This window comes from Camelus ferus, chromosome 17 (assembly GCF_009834535.1).
Source record: "Camelus ferus isolate YT-003-E chromosome 17, BCGSAC_Cfer_1.0, whole genome shotgun sequence".
Classification (NCBI taxonomy): Eukaryota; Metazoa; Chordata; class Mammalia; order Artiodactyla; family Camelidae; genus Camelus; species Camelus ferus.
The window spans coordinates 45825519-45845014 of record NC_045712.1 but is presented as its reverse complement, the minus strand read 5'-3'; the positions used below and the strand labels follow the sequence as shown (position 1 = coordinate 45845014).

General features: G+C 37.6%; 1 protein-coding gene across 4 annotated transcripts in view; it reads right to left on the bottom strand.

Moving 5' to 3' along the window:
• Positions 1 to 19496, bottom strand: part of CNOT10 (CCR4-NOT transcription complex subunit 10) — a 54108-nt gene that overhangs the window by 22457 nt on the left and 12155 nt on the right. For all 4 annotated transcript variants that reach the window (XR_004312405.1, XR_004312404.1, XM_032459357.1 and 1 more), the window contains exons 3-11: positions 19161 to 19322; positions 16154 to 16304; positions 13578 to 13720; positions 11210 to 11296; positions 10569 to 10652; positions 8811 to 8928; positions 6152 to 6301; positions 4895 to 5097; positions 1299 to 1420 (exon numbers count right to left, since the gene is read on the bottom strand). Coding sequence is in view for 2 of the 4 variants with exons in the window: in XM_032459357.1 (XP_032315248.1) it covers positions 1299 to 1420; positions 4895 to 5097; positions 6152 to 6301; positions 8811 to 8928; positions 10569 to 10652; positions 11210 to 11296; positions 13578 to 13720; positions 16154 to 16304; positions 19161 to 19322 (1220 nt within the window). In the remaining 2 variants the exon portion in view is untranslated. The remainder of the gene's footprint in view (positions 1 to 1298; positions 1421 to 4894; positions 5098 to 6151; positions 6302 to 8810; positions 8929 to 10568; positions 10653 to 11209; positions 11297 to 13577; positions 13721 to 16153; positions 16305 to 19160; positions 19323 to 19496) is intronic.

The window sequence follows — 19496 nt, the reverse complement described above, 5'->3', positions numbered from 1 at the left end:
TCTTTGATCACTGACCACAGATCACTGACCACTGACCATAACAAGCAATAATGAGAAAATCTGAAATATTCTAAGAATTACCATATTGTGACACAGAGACACGAAGTGAGCACCTGTTGTTGGAAAAATGGCACCAATAGACCTGCTCTACGCAAGGATGCCACAAACATGCCGTTAAAAAAAAAAAAAGCAACATCTGCAAAGCACAACAAAGTGCAATAAAAGGAGGTATGTCTGTATATAAGATGTATGAAGTGTAAATAGTAGATTGCAAGTATACACATTATACACCACAGTGTGTCTGCAGGAATGGGACCAAGGCTAGGAGACAACGTGAGGGATACTTGCAGTATCAATGTTAACCTAACACAGGAGTTACAGATGGGAAAACTGTGAGGCCGGCCAGGATAGGTACTCTGAGAACTGGTCTTTTCAGGTAAGGAAATAGATTTTCACATTTGAGCCCTGTCTTGGTTGATGCTTGGTTTTGAAAATGCCTTATTGATAAGTTTTGAAAAAGCAGTGCTATCTGTCTTACAACTTTGCTGAGATTTTATATGTTTCTATTGGTTTTATATATCAAACTGAGTCAGCTTTATTAGGGGAAAAAAGTAAAAAGCAGTAACAATTTTGAAATTGTCGGAATGTTTTAACTTGTCTTTTGAAAGAAATTTGCCTTATTGCTGGAATAAATTAAGAGCAAAATACTGTGCGCCAGAAACTTCAAAACTTTGGAAAAGTGAACAACTTTTTGGAAAAGAAAGGAGTGAATTTTTTAGAGCTTACTACTTTAGAAATAACAGCAACTCCACACTGGAATCGTTATAAACATATTCACGCTGAAAAGCTGTTCAACTGCAAAGTCGTTCTACATGTGACAGCTTTGTATTACTTGGGTTGCTATATGTACTACTGCTTTTTTCTCCTAATACAAAGAATCAGCTTTAGGGACTATGAGAAAATAACTAAATGAAAAGTACCATAACAAATAATAAACTATATAAAAAGTTAACCTCAAGATGCCCTCTTCTGGACATTCTGAATAACGGCACTGAATAGATCAGGGTTTCTCAGGCCACCAACAATTTTAGCACCCATGGATGTAATAAACCAAAATCAGATGTCAAATAACATTCCCTGTGGAGCTAGTATCGGGGTCTATTTATTGAAGGAGCAATAAAACCTAGTTAAAAGTGGCTCCTCCTAAGAAATAATTCCAAAGACTATTTTTTATACACAAGTAACATTATTATGAAATAGCATTAAATATATACACTTATTCTTTACAAAATACTTACTTATACACAGTATTTTGTATGGACTGTGATGCCAGGACGATTTTCCGATGATAGCCTTGACCAACAATAGACTGTACAATTCCCTTTTTACTTGGAAGACCTTTAGTTTCTTGTTCAGAAGTCTACAAAATACAAATCATTTCCAATTAACTTAATGGAGCTGTAAGGTGGGGCATGAAAATTAATCCAATACCTTTCATAATTACTCTAAGAAAGTTCTTAAGATCCATCAATGGGAGTTTCGAGTGATAAAGGAAATACGTTTGATGGCGAAGGGAAGAGTGCGTGAGGCTCAGAGTCTGTGATAGATGCCACATTTGATTAGCATGAGGCCAAAGGTAATCCTGAGGATGAAAAACAATTCAAGAATGACTTAAGCATTTATGTAGAATGATTTACACAGACCACTCTGTGCCCCAGGCACCATGCTGCATATTACGGGCACTTTGACGTCAGAGTAAGGAAAATAAGAGGGCCCCAAATACACAGTGAAAAAGAAAAGGGAAGCAGCCCCACTTTCTAAAACACAGATCTTTTTTGTCTTAACTGAAAGCATCAATTAAATTGTCAACAACACAGAAACACTAACAAGCTACATATGTTAAAATTTACATGGGCGCAACTCTTACCTTCTAGGAAATATAAATCCTAAAGCCCCATACGCGAACTGAAATACTAAAAGCTGCCTACACATTACATAGTATTTTAGGATATCTCACTAAGGTACATCATCTCACTATAGGAGCTCACTGGTGCCAATTTCTTTTCTCTCCCCCTTCACGCTAAGGCTCTGATTTACCCGCAGGTAGAATCCCAACTAGTCATTTTATTAAGCCATGCAGAGTCACACACACCAGAACAAACTTGCAGAGGTAAACTCTGCCCTGCAAAAAGTCCTCCAAACACAAATGTTCCTGTACCGTTACTTCTTGCTCCCTAACATACCTTTACTATAGCTGTACTTCCACTGATGACCAACAAAACAAGGATTCACTTAAATATTCATTTTAGAGAGAAAATATTACACAATGCTTAAACGATACAATAAAACTGACTGGAACTAATTTTGTGTTGAGGAGGCAGCCAAGCAATATTAATAAAAAGTAAGAGTGGATGTTCTGAACCATGATGGGAAGGCTCCCCATTCTGACCTCTTTTCCTAGTGGTGGTGATAAATTTGTAATATTTCATCCATATACTCTCTTTCCTGATGCCTAAGGCCATACAAATTGATCAGATGGCTAGATCTAGATGGAACAAAAAATCCACAATAATAAATCATATCTTCAATAATACACCAGTAGCCAGAAAGTGTGCCAGAACAGTCTTGATGTAGAACAGTAATATGTAATTAAAATATTTCTGATTTTACAGTGCCTTGGCAGCAACTGCACTCAAAAAATGTTTCAGAACTCAGAAAAATAAATGGCAAGTTTCCAGAGAAGTAAAGGTACATTTTGATTTTTAAAGCAGCCTTCTCTTAAATACTCTAATTGAGTCTGGGTTTTTTTGGGGAGGGTGGGACTTAATTCGCTTTATTGGGTGATTCATGAATCAGGCAATGTCCCATCTAACAACTAGAAAGGGGTTCCAGGAGTGGTACAAAACAGAAGGTTTTACAGAATGGAGGGTGAGGCAAGAAAGTTATCAGCAAAAGAAAAGGGTTATTTTGGGCCAGGTCATCTTCTTTTTGAGGGGAAGGGAATAGCAAGGTTTTTTTTTTCCTTTTCCTCCTTTACGCAGTGAATATTTATTGAATAACTTTAATATATCAGGTGCAAAATCTGCTATTTCTCCTCTCGCACTATCTCAGATGATAGCCACACAGAAATCATTTTTCTCTTCTGTGCACATAGACTCTTGTTAATTCCACCCCGGAAGTGTCTCCGGATTGGCACCCTCTTCTCACTTCTCCCAGTGAGATGAATTCTCATCTCTGTGTTCCAGGAGTGGGAGTCTGTTTTTAATTTAGCAAATCTTTTCTTATATATTATACACTGCCCAGGTAAACGTAAACCCTGCATCTGCCAAAAGAGGTCGGAAACAACTTGCATCAGATAATCAGGACAAAATGACCTAATCATCACTAATTTAACAATTAAATTTAACAATTAAACTGGTTCTGTTTATTTAAAAATGAATTTATTTTGGAAGGTACAAACTGCTTTGTTCAGCATCCCTTCTGTCCTGATTAAATGTTACGAAATTTTATTTTGGGTTTACAATCCTTCCTGTTGGGATTGTGCTCTCTGATTTTATTCAAGAGTCTTTTTCTTTTCTTTTCTTTTCTTTTTTTTTACTGTCTTTTAGGACACCTCAGGTTTTAGAAGGAGCAGAAGCACAAAGAGAGATAATTATTTCTGGCAAATTTCCTATTAGAAGCACAGACTGTGAGTATTCTGGTATCCACCAAGTTATGGTAACCAAGTCATCTTTATTACTTTTTAAAAGTTCCAAATTTGTAACTTTCTAGAAGAAAATGGGAGGAAAAAAATCTCAGAATGCAATCCATTGAACAAAGACAATCCTAAAAGTACTGTTTCTAAAAATAATTTAAAAAGAAAATATTAAACCTTACTAAGGCCTCCAACACTGATCAAATTAATCAAATTAAAGAGAATAAGCAATTTCTAAAAATCCTTTTGTTTTCAAAAAAAGTATAAATTCTGCCTAGAGCTGTTTATCAGTTAATTTAAGAATTATCCAATTCAAAGTTGTCCCTTAAAAGGAAAAGTACAAGGAAGTAAATCATTAAAGCCTTTCAGAAGACAACATTCATCTCTTTCCCCCAGTGGGGTACTCTCTTAATCATAAACTACTTTAGTATCAAGTGTGAAAGTCAGCAGGCAAACACACCTCTTTAATCCCTTTAGTTCCTAAAGCTGCTTCTGAGGAAGTGCTATCACCTATGGCAAGCCGGCCAGGCAAAACCTCAGGCTGCCCTACCTCCAGGCCTCCAGACCCAAGGAGCCCGGCAACGGCAAGGGGGCTAGGAAATGGGGTGGTACAGACATCTGGTAATTCTGATACAAACTGTCTTTCCCCTACCCTCTAGTGACCCCTCCCAGCTTGAGATTCAAAAGGCTTTCACTAACTGCCATTTGGAGACAACCTAGGCATGGACACTAGCGTAAACTAGCCTATTTCTCATAGCCCTCATGGACAAACGTGTGTCAGAGAGACACAGCCTGGTAATCCTCTAACTCTAAAACATTTACTGAATCTAAAGTAAACCCACAGGCACTGGAGGAAAACACAGGGTAATGTGGCTCTTTCCACACTCACTATGTTATCAGCAGTCCTTCTTTAATCACTGGGCACACACACCTCTCTCAGGTCAGCTGACGGCACGGCCCCTGCCCCAGCAGCGAGCAGACCACTGTTTGAACAGATACGACCCTAACGGCTTCAGCTTTCCAGTGTGACTGCTGATACAAGTTGCCATACTTACCAAGAGCTGGAAAGTGAACACATGACTTTATAAAACTAAATTTTGTCCAACTGATAGGGCAGGTCTTTATGTTTACAAGTATTTTTTGATCTTCATGTAACAAATGGGGGTGGGGGGAAGGGTGTGAGTTCAAAAAGACACTCACCCCCTTATTGGCGGCAATGCAGCACTCAGCCAACCGCAGCCAGAGGCGGGGGTTTGCGTGATACACCTGAACGGCTTCAATCAGACACTCAAACGCAGCCAGAGGCCGTCCAATGTGGAGGAGCTGAATCCCACAGTTATACAGCAACTCATACCTCTTGTTGGTTAGTAATGTACACATGGGTCTTCCTGAGAATTTTTTGCCTGATGATAAAAAAAAAAAGTACATGAGAATAAATCATTAAATTTAAAACAACAGTTCCACTGAAAACACTTGCTCCACTGAGGACTCAGCCTCTATCTTGTTCAATACCAATGACCCCAATCTCCAATCTGAAGTTGTCAACAGCTCTCACCACAGTGATGACCTCCGCCCCTAACCTCACGAATACCCTCCAGAGTCATCTCAGCTGTCTGCTGGGGGAGCCAGAGATGTGTCTTCTCATTTGCCAGCTCCTCAGGCCACAATGCTCCAGGAAGGCAAAGGAAAGAGACAGGACCCGCTCCCACTGCAGTGAAACTTACACTACTTTTCCACATCTTTAGAGCCTGTAAGATCCCACAATTTCACTTTCAGTTTAGCTACCCTTTTTATCATTATGCGTTTTCTTAACCAGAAGTATTCAGGTAATGTTAAGGTGTTAGGGAACTTTATTATGGAAATAAAAATTAATGTACTATACCTACAGTGACTACTGTTCACTCATTCTGGGTTTCACAGGCCATGATAAAACCAGACTATTTGTGGGGTTTTTTGGGATACATTTTTCATAAATTTAATAGTTTTTAAAATATTTTATAAAGCTAAATAATTGCTTGATTTTAAGCATTTCAGATCAAGGATCCATATACCATGAGTATAAGAGGAATAGACTTCAGGAATTTGCTTAAAGACTGTTACGTGCTGCCAACAGTATATAACAAGAAATCCTGAAAAGAAGCTATAATAAAACTAGTTTGGCACAGTCAAGAAATCTTAGCAAAATATTTTGCTTTATAACATTACCATATGGAAATACTGATTTTCAAATCCATGAAAAAGTGAATGTAATTTAAATTTCTTTGATTATAATTCCTAACACTTTGCTATTCAAAGTAGCAATATCTACTAAAAACCCCCAGAGTCAACTGTTGGAGCAGGATCAGTGTTAAGTGTATGCAAGTACACAAGGCATGCATTTTAACCAGATGCTTGCTCTTTAAAATCACGCTTTCCTCAAGCAGTAAAATACAAACTGTCCCCCAGCGACGGGCTTACCTGGATCAGGGCTGCCTGCACTGAGCTGTGCACAGACATTGTCATTCTCCTGCAGAGCCTTTTTAAAGTAGAAAATTCCCAAATTGTGTTTGCTCATGGCAAAATGGATACAACCAAGATTATTCCAGAACATGCATCTCAAGCATTCACCTGAGAAAAGCACAAATGAATTTACCCACAGATTAAAATTCTACTGTTGATACATGTCATACAAGAATCAGGTTTATCCAGCATGAGTTAACGCTGCGTGCAATTCCACTCAGTCCCTACAGAACAGTTTAAAAGGCACTGGAAATTTCGGGAACATCTGAAAATTTTGTAAACTCCTTTTCTCTTAAAATATTTTATTAAAGGTGATGAACCAACCCCCAACATTGATTTTGTTAGCCCGTTTAGCTGGTTGTTTTGTTCTCATTTAATTTTTAAAAATCATAAGCAAATGATACAAAAATGTTAAGGACAAGAAATATTCTCAATTATATAGTATGTGTGTACTGCATCCACACAACAAAATACTATGTAGAAACTGGAAGGAATGATGCACGTGTTTTGGAAACAGTCAAAACACTATGGTTGAGCATTTATCTTCCCATGTTGGTTGGGCATTTGTATTATCCTGTACACTGCTCTTCACACTCATTTAAAAAATCTGGTTACAGATGTTTTTCCTATTGGTTACCTGCTAGTGTGTATGTTACAGAAGCCTGCTGTCACGTGTTTCAAATATCCCCCTCCACTGCCAGTTTGTCATCTGTCTTGTGACTTAGTTCAGTGTGTGTATGTGCATGCTTACGACTTTAATTATAAAAAGTTTTACTTATTTATGTGGTCAAATTTAGTAACCTTTTCTAAACCGTATAGTTCTTAGATTTTGCATAATGTTTAATCAAGGCTTCCCCACCACACAAATAAAATATTCATCCAAGTTTTCTTTTGCTGCTTTTATGATTTTATTTTTACATTTTAATCCTTCATCTCTTTGGGTTTTATTCTGGTGTAATGAAACCAATCCAGTTTTCTTTTTCTAAATGGTTTCCCAAATATTCCAAAACAATTTACAGACAGTCTATCTTTTCCTCAATGACATGAAACACTTGACTAGATTGATAAAATTAATAATCAGAATATTCACTCAATGCTTATTAATGCTAAAAACTAAAGGTTGGCTTCTGATATATTTTAAAATTAAGCCATAATATTTAAGAAAAAGAGTGGGAAATACACTAATATGTTCAAAGGAGGCTGTTCCTGGGAAGCAGCACTGTGAACAGTTTAAGAAAAATTCCATTCCCAAATCTTCCCTAATAAGCCTATTTTTTCAGCAGCAAACACTAAATATGATAAATGGGAAACAAGCTGAAGATTTTAAAAATTAACTATGAAAATAATCAATACATAAAAGTACACAACTATGTAAAACATCTTTCCTATTAGATTATCACAACTGTCGACTAGTCAACTATATGCCCTGCTCCGTTTTACAGACTGAAGTATCAATTTCAGTACCAATTCTGAAATCTGGACTAGTGTCAATCCTAAGCAAAATTTCTGCCAAGTATATTATTTTTTTAGTCTGAGATCATTCCAGTTTGGGTGTTAGAAGGTCTGAGGGGAAATCATGACAATAAAAACATGAAAAATAAAAATTCAGCAGAATTGGAAATGGGTACTCTGTGGGGAGGGTATAGCTCAAGTGGCAGGGCGCATGCTTAGCATGCATGTGGTCCTGGGTTCAATCCCCAGTATCTCCTCTAAAGATAAATAAATAAACTTAATTACCTCCCTGCCCAAAGAAAAGATTAAAAAAAAGAAAAAAAAAGAAAAGAAAGAAATGGGTACTCACAACAGAGTACCCAAGAGAACTGCAGCCTCAGTTCTCAGAAACTGCCTTTCTCAGTCCTCTATGACTCCACTGAACTGAAGGGTAAGTGGAGGAAAGTCTGATTATGTTTGCATGGGTGTTCTGTGCACTGATCTGAGCAGAATCTAAAACAAAACAAACACCATATTCATCCTTTGCATTTTGAACTTGGTACAAAACATTTTCAATAGTTTAACCTCATTTCTTGAATACACTGATTTTTCTCCTTTCTCCCCATAAAACAGAAATGATACGAACTTAAACGACAGCCTCAAACTTTATCTTTCATTTTATTATTAACATTAATCAGTTTGGTAAAGCTTTCTAAATAGAGGCAAGAAGAGATAACAGCAATTAGCTTCCTAAGCTTATAAAAATATTTTTGATACAGTTAATGGCCTAAAAATATTGTATTATTCACTGCTTTTATGAGAGAGAAGGGAAAAGTAAAAACAGTATCATCTCATTTCCTTAAAGGGAGTCATTTCACAAAGCAAAAGCCCAAAGACTTTATGCTCTGGATATAATTTCTAAGCTGGTATTAAAACCAAAATGATAGAGGGAACATTTGAGGTGAAAGAAAAGTAAAAAGAAGAATGAGGCTTCTACTAAAATGGAAACAAGTAATAATAAAATAAAATTCCAGGGATTTCCTGCAGCAGAAATAATAAAACATTTTCATTTAAAAAATTAGCAAAAATTATTCTGAAAAGCAGCCTAGTAAAAACAAAAAAACAAGCATCAAGGCATAGAAGAGTCAGGAAGAAAAAATAGCAAAACTTCCCATCTTTCTTTTACCTGTTTTCATGAATCCCGGATGCTCAGCAATGTTTGAACTATTCAATAGCTTCACAGCTTTTCGATAATTGCCTCTTAAGTACTCAAAGTTACTTTTGAGAAACAGAGAAGGTGCAGACTGTAAAGAAAATACAAGTTACTTACAATTTGTTTTCAGATCATAATCGTGCTGTTGTATAAGCATAAATGAATCACTTAAGTCATGGGCACGAAAGACTAGAGTCTCTGAGTTTCCCACTGCTCTCACAATCATAAAAACTGAAACCTGGCGGAGAGCACTTTATAAACTGATTATTAAAGGTCTACCTAAAAAAATACACACAACATATACGTATAAGAATACAGTCTGCAAAGTATCAACTGACTGTCTCTATCTATCACTGTATCAACTGAAAACCAACTCAACAGCACAAACCAGGTCCTTCATTTTAATGGTTATTAGAGAGAACAGTGATCTCTCTTATTTTTTTGGATACAAATACACCTTCATTAGAACCCAGAGAGGTAGAAATAATCAAATGCTTTGCCAAGTAAGGAAAAAAGGTGTCATTCTATGAATGGAAAAATTTCCAATCAGAATGTCTTGTTTTCAAGGGCTAATATTGCCATTAGAAAAAATCATGTTTTGGATCGCAGACCACATTTTGCTTCTCCTAAGAATCCTTGTGGTGAGGGTCTCCTTCATAGCAACTAAGTTTAGAATGCAAAAAGCATGCAGAGATCTGGAGATCCTGGAGGACACCTGGGATCCTTGCCTCGTTATTCATTCACTTGAGCTTAGCTACAGGTTTTCCTTCCAAACCCTCCCTCATGCTCTGCTCTGCCCCCTGGTCACCAAGGGAACAAGGCATTCAAAGCTGATTCCAGGAGGCAGTGTTTCCTCCTGGAGTTTTCCCTGATTTGGGTGTGACGAACAATTACTTATTTTCCTATCTGTCTCTTCCCTACGGCTGTGGCATCCTCTGAGACAGGGGATCATGTATTTTCTCCCAAAAAAGGTGTGTTAACGGCTGGTTGGCTAGTTAAGCCCTTCCCCCTTAGCCTGAAGTCTACCCTACCCCTTCAGGTCTAGACAACAGTTGTTCTACAACATCACCTAAGCACTACTGACCCAGTGGCTCATCTGGAACCTGTCTGAGGTTTCTGGAGTCACGTTCTTAAGCTGTACCTACTATAAACTGGATCTCTTCAGGGTTTCACACTCTTTAATTAACAGGTTTCCTCAAAGTATCTGTCTCTTCCCTCTACTGTCTCAAAAATCATTTATCAGTGGAGGAAAAGGAAGGAGTAATTATATCTGAAATACCACTCTAGTATCAATCAAACTGAAGGTACCATCGGGCCAAAGATCATTTGGAAGGGGCAAGTTAGGACTACAACTAGACTGCTTATTGTTAATAATTGTTTTGAGTATAATCTAGAAAAGTCCTAAAGTGTCTAATAACAGTAAATGTTTAAGTGAACTGTGACAAACCACTCACTGAATACTAGACAGCCATTTAAAATGGTGTTTTGAAGGCTACGTACCAAGGGGAGATGCTTGTTATAACTTTGAGTAAAGTATTGCATTAAATGGCAGACACAGAGTGAGAACTACTGCACAACTCAATATAAAGGTTTACAGCTGGTAGTGTACATACACTATAATCGAGTATGATAAATTATTTAAGACTAGCAAATACCTATTAACCAAACAAGAAAATTTTAGGACATAAAAGCCACTAATTGAAGAAAAAAAAAAGTCAAGAAGAAACTTACATTTCCAGCTGTGTTCATGACCGACTTGATTTCCCTTTTGCAAGCCTTCAGGGACTTCATTTGGATATAAGCTCTTACTTTATACTGTCGGAAGGAAAAATGCTATTGTGTAAGAACTGTGGTGCACTTACACACGCTGGAGTAGTTTTACTTTCTAAAGTTAAGAAAATTAAACCCAATCTGTTTACAACACAGTTATACTAGTTACTTGGAAAAGCATGTTTAAAATTATCTTAAATAGCTTATATTTACTGTACTCTTGGAACATACTTTTAAAAACTGAAACACAGTAGAGTGAAATTTATACTTCAGTTCCAAGCAAAAATTCTACCAATCCTTATCTGCATATGGCTAACTAACAATGAATTTTAAAATTCTACAAACTGATTTTATCCTCCAGTAGGTTCTCAGGTCATTTCTCTCAATTTTTCAGAGAGAATTAAAAGAAATGACATTGCATTATCATCTTTAGCAAAATATATTTAGAAGGATAAATGTGCTTCTAAACTGTAATACTTCAAAGACAAATAAACACACCTGCCTTGAATTATTTATGGCTTTCCATGACCTATCACATCCTTCATCATCCATAACTACAAGGAAATACATGCGACATGTAGCTTCTTTTAAATTTACACTACCTGATGTATCTTTGACTTTGCAGCTTCTATTAGAGCTCCACTTTCGGCTTTATGATTAGATCCTTCTTTGTTGGTGTTATTACCAGTCTGTAGGGTAGTGAAACAAAGTTAACTAAAATTAAATATTTTTGACCATAATTGAAATCACTAAGTTTCAAGAGAATTAATCTGAATCACCCAGAGAACATTTTCAAAATTCCAAATTCCAAGCTGCAGACATTCAGTTGTAACAGTCTGGAGTGGGTGCAGGAAACTCTACTTAAAGCAGCTCACAGTTGAGTGTATAAAAAGGGCTGGGTTTAAAAAGCATAGATGAGGGGAGGTATAGCTCAGTGGCAGAGTGCGTGCCTAGCATGCATGAGGTCCTAGGTTCAATCTCCAGCACCTTCACCAATTACCCCCCACAAAAAAAAATTATATATATGTATATATATATATACACACATATATAAAAAGCATGGATATTACTTGGGTAAAACTCAGATGATCTTTCTGAAACCCAAAACAGATTAAGTCTTTCCCTCTCTAAAAACTTACTCTGGTATAAACACTACCAACATCATACGCTAAGCTCCTGGTAAAGCATTCCAAGTCCTCCATGACAGGACCTATCCCTGAGTCACCTGTTGCATCCCCCATCCCTGAGTAGCCCGTCGCATCCCCCGATGAGCTTCACGACATTCTCAGGCACTCCCCACGTCAGATTACCAGAAATTCCCCCAACACAGCACTCTCACGCTCTCTGTATTACCTTCCCTGCCAGGATGGCCATCCTGCTCCACCCTTCCTCTCCCAACTTGTTCAGCTATCACATCTTTCGAGGCTCAAAACAAACATCCCAACTACTCTGAAACATTCCCTAATGTCCTTCCTCCCTGTTCATGAATAGATGTTGTTCCATCTTTCTCTCCCCACAGACCTGAGTTTCTTGAAAAGCAAGAACTGCAATGTTTTTATTTTTGTCACCTTAGTACCCAGGAGAGCACACAAGCATCTGTTGAAACGAGTTATATTTCATAAACTGTTACAAGTATTGAATATGAAAGTGAAATATTTTACTACACAGTATTTGGGAACAATGCCAAGATTATTTAACTGATCTTTCTTATATACACACTTTTTTTTTAAGTACTGCTAGATTTTTTTTTTTTGATGTTTATTTTTAAACCTCAAGGGTTTATACAGGTAGAAAGAAAGGTACTGACAACCTGTTTTCTGCAAATACTCTTTTTTTTAACAAAGGAGGAGGAACAGGAAGAAAGGATCATGCCCGGGCAGTCGGAAGCACAAGCAAAATGAAAAAAAAAAACATGACAACCAAGACGTATTCTTAACGTGCACCCAGTCTCTCACCGGAACATGGTGAAGCTTAACTGTCATAAATGTGTGCTCTTTCTGAAGAGCTTTAATGATGAAATTTTGTCTAGTGAAAGCTACTCTGTTTAACCAGATTATGGAATTTTGTTATCTTAATTCTAGTCTTTACATTCTGTAAAATTAGTACCCCACACATGAAAAGGTTTCAGCATGTATCCCTAGCCTTAGGGAAATCAAAACTATTTTGAGAAACCACTTTACACCCATTAGGACGGTCAAAATTCTTAAAAAGACAGACAAGGGACGGCGAGAACGTGGAGAAACTGGAACCCTCAAAAGTTGCTGACAGGAATATAAAATAGTGTAGCTGCCTCGGAAACTACTCTGATGGTCCCTCCTAAAGTTAAACAAAGTTACCGTATGATCTAGCAATTCCATTCTTATATAGATACCCAGGAGAACTGAAACCATATGCCCCCACAAAAATTTGAATATAAATGTTCATAGCAGCATTATTAATAATAGACAGAAGAGGAAAACAACCCAACTTTCATCGGCTGATGAATGGATAAAAAAAGTTGGCCTACCCACATAATGGAATAATATGTGGCCATGAAAAGCACTGAAATACAAGAAAAAGGAATGCCACAGGTTACAACACGGTAAAATTTGAAAATAACACGCTACGTGAAAGAGGCCAATCACAAAAGATCACACAGTGTACGATTCCATTTGTGTGAAGTGTCAACAACAGGTAAATCCACCAAGACAGGCAGATGAGTGGCTGCCCAGGGCCGAGGGAAGGAGGGGCAGAGTGACTGCTCACAGGTACAGGGGTTCTTTCTGGAGGGATGAAAATGTTCTGGAATTTAGACAGTGGTGATGGTTGTACAACTCTGTGAGTAAACTAAAAACCACTGAATTCTAACCTTACAAACAATAAATTCAGTGTATGTGAATTATGTTTCAGTAAAGCTGTTAAAATAATACTTAATAACCACAAATGTTAATCAAACTTTAAATTTTAGCCTGATCACCTGAGAACACTCACCTCATTCTTTCCGTTTTTGTTATTGTTGCCCTGGGAAATCATTTTTTCTAGAACAGCAAGAAGATGCAGAGCTTTCTCAGCTTGGTAGGTTAATATATACAGGTCTACCAGCAAAAAACACACTGCTTGGGCAAATTTTTCTTCTAGGGTGAAAAAAAAAACAGGAAAAGAAAAGTCACAATCCAAAGTGAAGCAGACATCTCAGGTCACTCCCCCAACAAAAAGCTTTAAAAAGCAAAGTCCAAGTCTTTACTTATAGGAATGTTCATTACTGAGAGCCATGGATGGAGGCAAGTTGCAGTGTCAACAATGTGACTCTATGAAGCATCTCAAGGCCTCTCTTATCAGGGATTCTAGTGACTGAACTTCCTTTGGCAAAATACCTACCAAATACCAGTACATGAAATGAAGAGTATTACTTAAGGTGGAAGAAAATCTCAATTCCAGTACCTGCTTGGCTACTTAACAGACATGCAGCCTCTGCACATCACTGAACTACTTTGATCTCAGCTGGCTGACCTGTAAGATGGGGAGAATACTTTACATGCCTGAAGAGAGGGGACCCCAGGTGACCTCTTGAAGTTCCTTCTAACTCTAAGATGGTCTATGAGTCTGGAAAACAGACTTCCTCTCCAGGCACAGAGATGAGGAAGTAACACAGGCTGATTACAGAGACAAAAGAAACCAGGTGTGGACTGGAGGATACCAGAAAACTGAAATAGCCAAGAGGAAGAAATAAAGACAAGGACTTCAAAGGACGAGGAGCCTACTGAAGAGAGGAGGGGTAACCTGGCATATGACATACACTATTTTCTCTTCTTTCAATAAAAAAGATAAACAGAGGGTCTAAAAGAAGGCTGCCATAGTCAAGAACCGAACATTGCAAAACCCCTTAGGAGCCTCCTAACAAGTCTTCCTGACCTCATTCTTGGAGTAGAATCCACTTAGAACTAACATCAGTGCAGCCGGTGTGCAAAAGGCCACACATCTCCAAGGGTCTCGCACCACACTTCACAGTGAGTCCTCACCGAGGCCACAGCGTGCTGCCTGCTCCCCCAACCCAGCTCCAGTCACAGGGGCATGCCTGCTGCTCCTCCCCGACCCTGCTCACCTCCGGGCCTCTGCACGTACTGTTACCTCTGGCTGGGAGGCTTCCCACCCCCCACACTGCAGGACTCACCTCTTCCCTTCATTCAAGTCTCTTTTCAAATACTGTCTTATCCCAGGCCTTCCTCAATTACCTTATCTAAAAATAACATCCCCAGTCAACCCTCTTACCCAATTTCAGCTTTTCATTGCAGCATTTAACTGCCTCACATACGCATTTATTGTACCGCTCTCCCTCCCATCAGAATATAAGCTTAATGAGAAGAAAGCCTTTCTCTATTTCATTCACTGTATTATCTTCAGATCCCGGAACAGTGTCAGTCCATAGCACATGCTCGATAAATATACGCTGTATGAAGAACCAAGTAATAAAGTTAAAAAAAAAAAAAAAGAGTTTCAAAGAAGAAGAAAAACGGCTCTGAACACTGACTCGCTGGTTGCCATATTCTGCTCAGCCATGGTACAGATTAACAGGATTTCATCAACTGCTCTGGAAATTCTAAAAACCAGTTTTATAGAAAAGACACATCTGTGCCATCCTAGAAGTGTAATTCTGATTTCCAGCTTTACAGGAGAAAGGAACAGGTCACTAGTTACATAATCTTCCACCCCTGACGGGACACTCCTGCCCAGTCTGTCAGCCGTGTCCCCAGGGCGGAGGGGAAGGAGGGCTCCCTGAAGAGGTGTCCAGTCAGCTGTCAGCAAGAGGGACCCTGGAACTTTCCCAGAGCGGCCATCACACTCCCCTACCTCCCCTTGGTGACCATAACAGCAATCAGGGTCTTATAAGTCAGGAATTGGCACTAGTGTTTTGAATTTAAAAGAAAATAGCCATGGAGAAAAAGTTGAAATCTGACAGCCTGTGGGATGGAAATATTTCCTCTCTAGACATTTCTGGGTCCAGCTTTGCTGCTCTTTTGCTCCCTCTTTCTTCTTTGCCCTTACTTTTCTTACTACTCTTACTCCAGGCTTGTAATTATAAAGTAGTTAAGACAACAAAAAAGCTAACATAGCTCTATACTATCTACTCTATGATTACCCACAAAAATTTCAATTAGGCAATACACAAAATAAAATACTACCCTGTTCCCTAACATTCCAAAACACTCCTTCCTTCATGCCTACTCAAGTAAGGAGGGATCAGGTACAGTAAGGCAGGATTTAAACAGCAAGGGGAACAAAAAAAAGAAATCAGTAAGTCTTTCCAATTAGAAACAGCATTTCTAACAGTTATCTTCCAAAACTGGGGTGGCGGGAATGGGGCACAGGATATTGAAAGCAAGCCTGGATTCATCTAAAAGTAATATAGTTTTAATTTTTTTGAACTATTATTAAGAAAACGTGACAAAGCTTTCTTTCTCTCTTTAAACACACACACAGTTCTGATTTAGATGGTCTAGGTAAAAGTAGCAGGGACCTCAGCAAGTATGAGAAGACAGGCACATTTCTGACTTGACGGATTAACATACCGAAAGGTTCTATGAACTGATAAAGTTTTTCACCGACTGATATGGCTTCTGTGTACTGCCGCAGATGATAGAGAATGACTGCCTGGTTGTAATACAGCATGCTGTTCTCAACATCATCTAATCCGTCCATTTCTTCAACAGCCGAGTGGACCTATAAAACACTCACCAGGGATTATATTCTAATAACACAGTGAAAGAATCTATATGAATAAACAGGCCAACATTACTTTAAAATTTCCCAAATTTTCAACAGGATTGTGCATTTCAATTACTTTCACATACTACAAATCATTTCATTCATAATAAAGTTCTGTTAAATAAAACATTTTCTTGGGACTTTATTAAGTGCCTTGCACAAGGCAAGGTGAGTCTCTTCCTTGCTACTATGAAGACATCTTCAGTGCTTTTTAACAGCCAACGTGGCATCTGAGTCGGAGCCCCACTTTCTAGCCTCACGTATCAAGAGGCTACAAAGGGACTGGGCGAAACTCAAAATGACCTTTCCTATGAAAATGTTATGAGGTACATATACATAAGCCTGATTCCATTTTGTACAAACTAAATTTAAACATTAACAAACAATAGCTAACTAATAACTAAGTGGTAGGCCTGCTCCATTAAATCCTTTACAGAGAACACCTCATTTAACCCTCCCCACACCTCAAGGACACAGATCACATTGTCAGTTTCATTTTATAAATAAGCAAACCAGCACAAAAAGCTTAATTATTCTGCCCAAGGCCATGTGGCTAGGAAGTATATTTTCTAGTTTTCCTATTATATTCAGGTTTTATTCCCATAATAAAAAAAAAATAGATTTTTTCAAAGTAATGAACAACAAAAATACACTTTGTCATACATAACAGTGAACACAGGCTTTAATAGCTTTACTAGAACCCTGATACCACATCTGATACCAAAAGAAAAAAAGTCAACACTGCATTTTAGAGCTAGTGACTATCTGTATGCCCAATTTCTTCAGGCTGAAGCAATAGGCTTTTAAATTTTAATCAAGTTTCACAACCATTCTGTGATTCCATATAACACATTAAAATGGAATTCTACCTGTATTAAAACTTAACTTTCTTTGCCATTACAAAGACTGCAATAAATTATTGAGGAATGTGAAGTAATTAATTCTAAGACTGATATTTCCCTAAATTACACAGTAGAACTTTGATATACAGTTGGCCCTCTGTACCTATGGGTCTGGCATTTGTGGATTCAACCAACTGCAGTTGGGGAAAAAAAATGCCAGAAGTTCCAAAAAGCAAAATTTGAATTTACTGTGCACTGGCAATTTTTTACATAGCATTTACATAGCATTGTAAATGATTAGATGATTTAAATGTAAATGATTTAAAGTATATGGGAATGTGCATAGGTTATATCAAAAGGATTTCAAAAAGCAGTCTTCTTGGCTTAACAGGAAGTTTGGAGAAACCTCTTATTCTACAGAAAGTTTAAGGATGAACTTGTGCTCAAAGACCAAATGTTCCCTGCAAGAAACTGTCTATGGGGTTGCAGGGCACGTGTACCAGACAACAAACATCACTATTCCTTTGATTCTGGAGCTAAGTCATGGCTAACACTACTAGAGTAGTGATGCAATGTGATGACAGACATTTACAACAAAGACTGAGGCAGTTACGAGAACAGGTCCAGAAGTCAGGTCTGGGTCAAAGCCTGCTCCTCCCCTACTCAGCTGTAAGGTTAGGCTCTCCAAACCCCAGTTTAAAATTGAGATAACAAGTACCTACTTTTATAGGAAGACTACATGACATACAGTGCAAAAAGCACTTTATATGAAATTTGGAATCAAATAATAGGCATTTAATAAATGTTGGCTATTAGTCTCACTTTTGTTGAAGAACAGTAATAGGGTTAAAAATTACTTTACTCTTACGAAGAATCATGAAAAGCCCGAAGGGGTCACTTATTTCTAGCCGTGTCACATTTCAGGTGATACTCTAAAGCACAGTGGTACTTGTGAAAATAGGACAGGGGCTCAAACCGTCTCAAGACCTTTTTCTATAGCATGAAACAGTAATTAAAGGCACAGGCTCTAGCATCAAACAGAACTGGGTTCATGTAGCTTCTTTTGGGGGGGATATTAGGTTTGTTTGTTGGTTTGTTTTTAGAGGAAGTACTGGGGATTGAACCTAGGACCTCGTGCATGCTAAGCATGCACTCTACTGCTTGAGATATACCCTTCCATGCCTCATGTAGCTCTTACTACTTTAAAAGTTTGTGTCTTTGGGTTTTAGACTTGGAGGGACACCTGGGTATACTTTTATGGTATGTATTTTGGGAAAATAATCATTAAAAAAAAAAAAAAGCTTTGTGTCTTTGGACAATTTACACAAGCTTCCCCATCTATAAAAGAAAAACTATAGTAGCTAGTTCACAGGGCTCCTGGGAGGAATAAGCAAGATGCCCCATACGAGGCTCTTAGCTACATGGCAAGCACTGAACGTCTGCTAGCTGATCTCGTCATCAGCCCTCCTGAATATCAAGCCTTGTCTAACCTTGTGATGCTGTCATGACCAGCCAGTGACCAAGGCAAGACCTAAACCATATATAAATCAGAGTATCTTCCATGTAATCAATTAATCATCTGAACCAAAATCCTAAAATAATTTAACACTGTTATTAATAATCAGCTCTTTACAGTTATAAATAAGCTATAATCTTAGCAGCTAATCCTTTTCATATGTTTCTATTTTCATTCTTTCTCAAAACTCCAAATTCTCCAAAGCTCATTCAAATTTGGTATATTAGTCCATTCTGCTCAAGTTCAAAACCAATAGAAAATAAAATAATGTTTCATTTCCTGGAATAATAATTTTATACAAATAAAAATTAATAGCAACAAATGTTTCAGATATATTAGAAACTGTGTTATAAATATCAGATAAGAAGTCACATTAATTTTACTTAACTAATTTTATTTCACAATTTAGAGAGCACCACAGTATTTTTAGAGTGAAATTCATTTCTGTATCACCTGATTCTTCAGCTGGTTAAGCGTCTGTCTCAAACTATCTGTTGTTGTTTGGTTACTTTTAAAAAACTCAGCCACTGCTGTATTCAAAATTATTTTATAATCATCTTTGTTTATATCTTGTAGGCAGGCAAGGTGTTGCAGACAGACATCATAATTTCCAGCCTAAAACAAAAACACACAAACAAAATTACACACCAACTTTAAGAACTACACATTCACTTCCAAATGTATTCCATTTATCTTTATTTAAAAACTGTTAAAAAAAAGACAGATAAAATTTCACTAAATATACTAAACCATTAGATTAAGTAATAGTCACGTCAATTAAGAACCTAT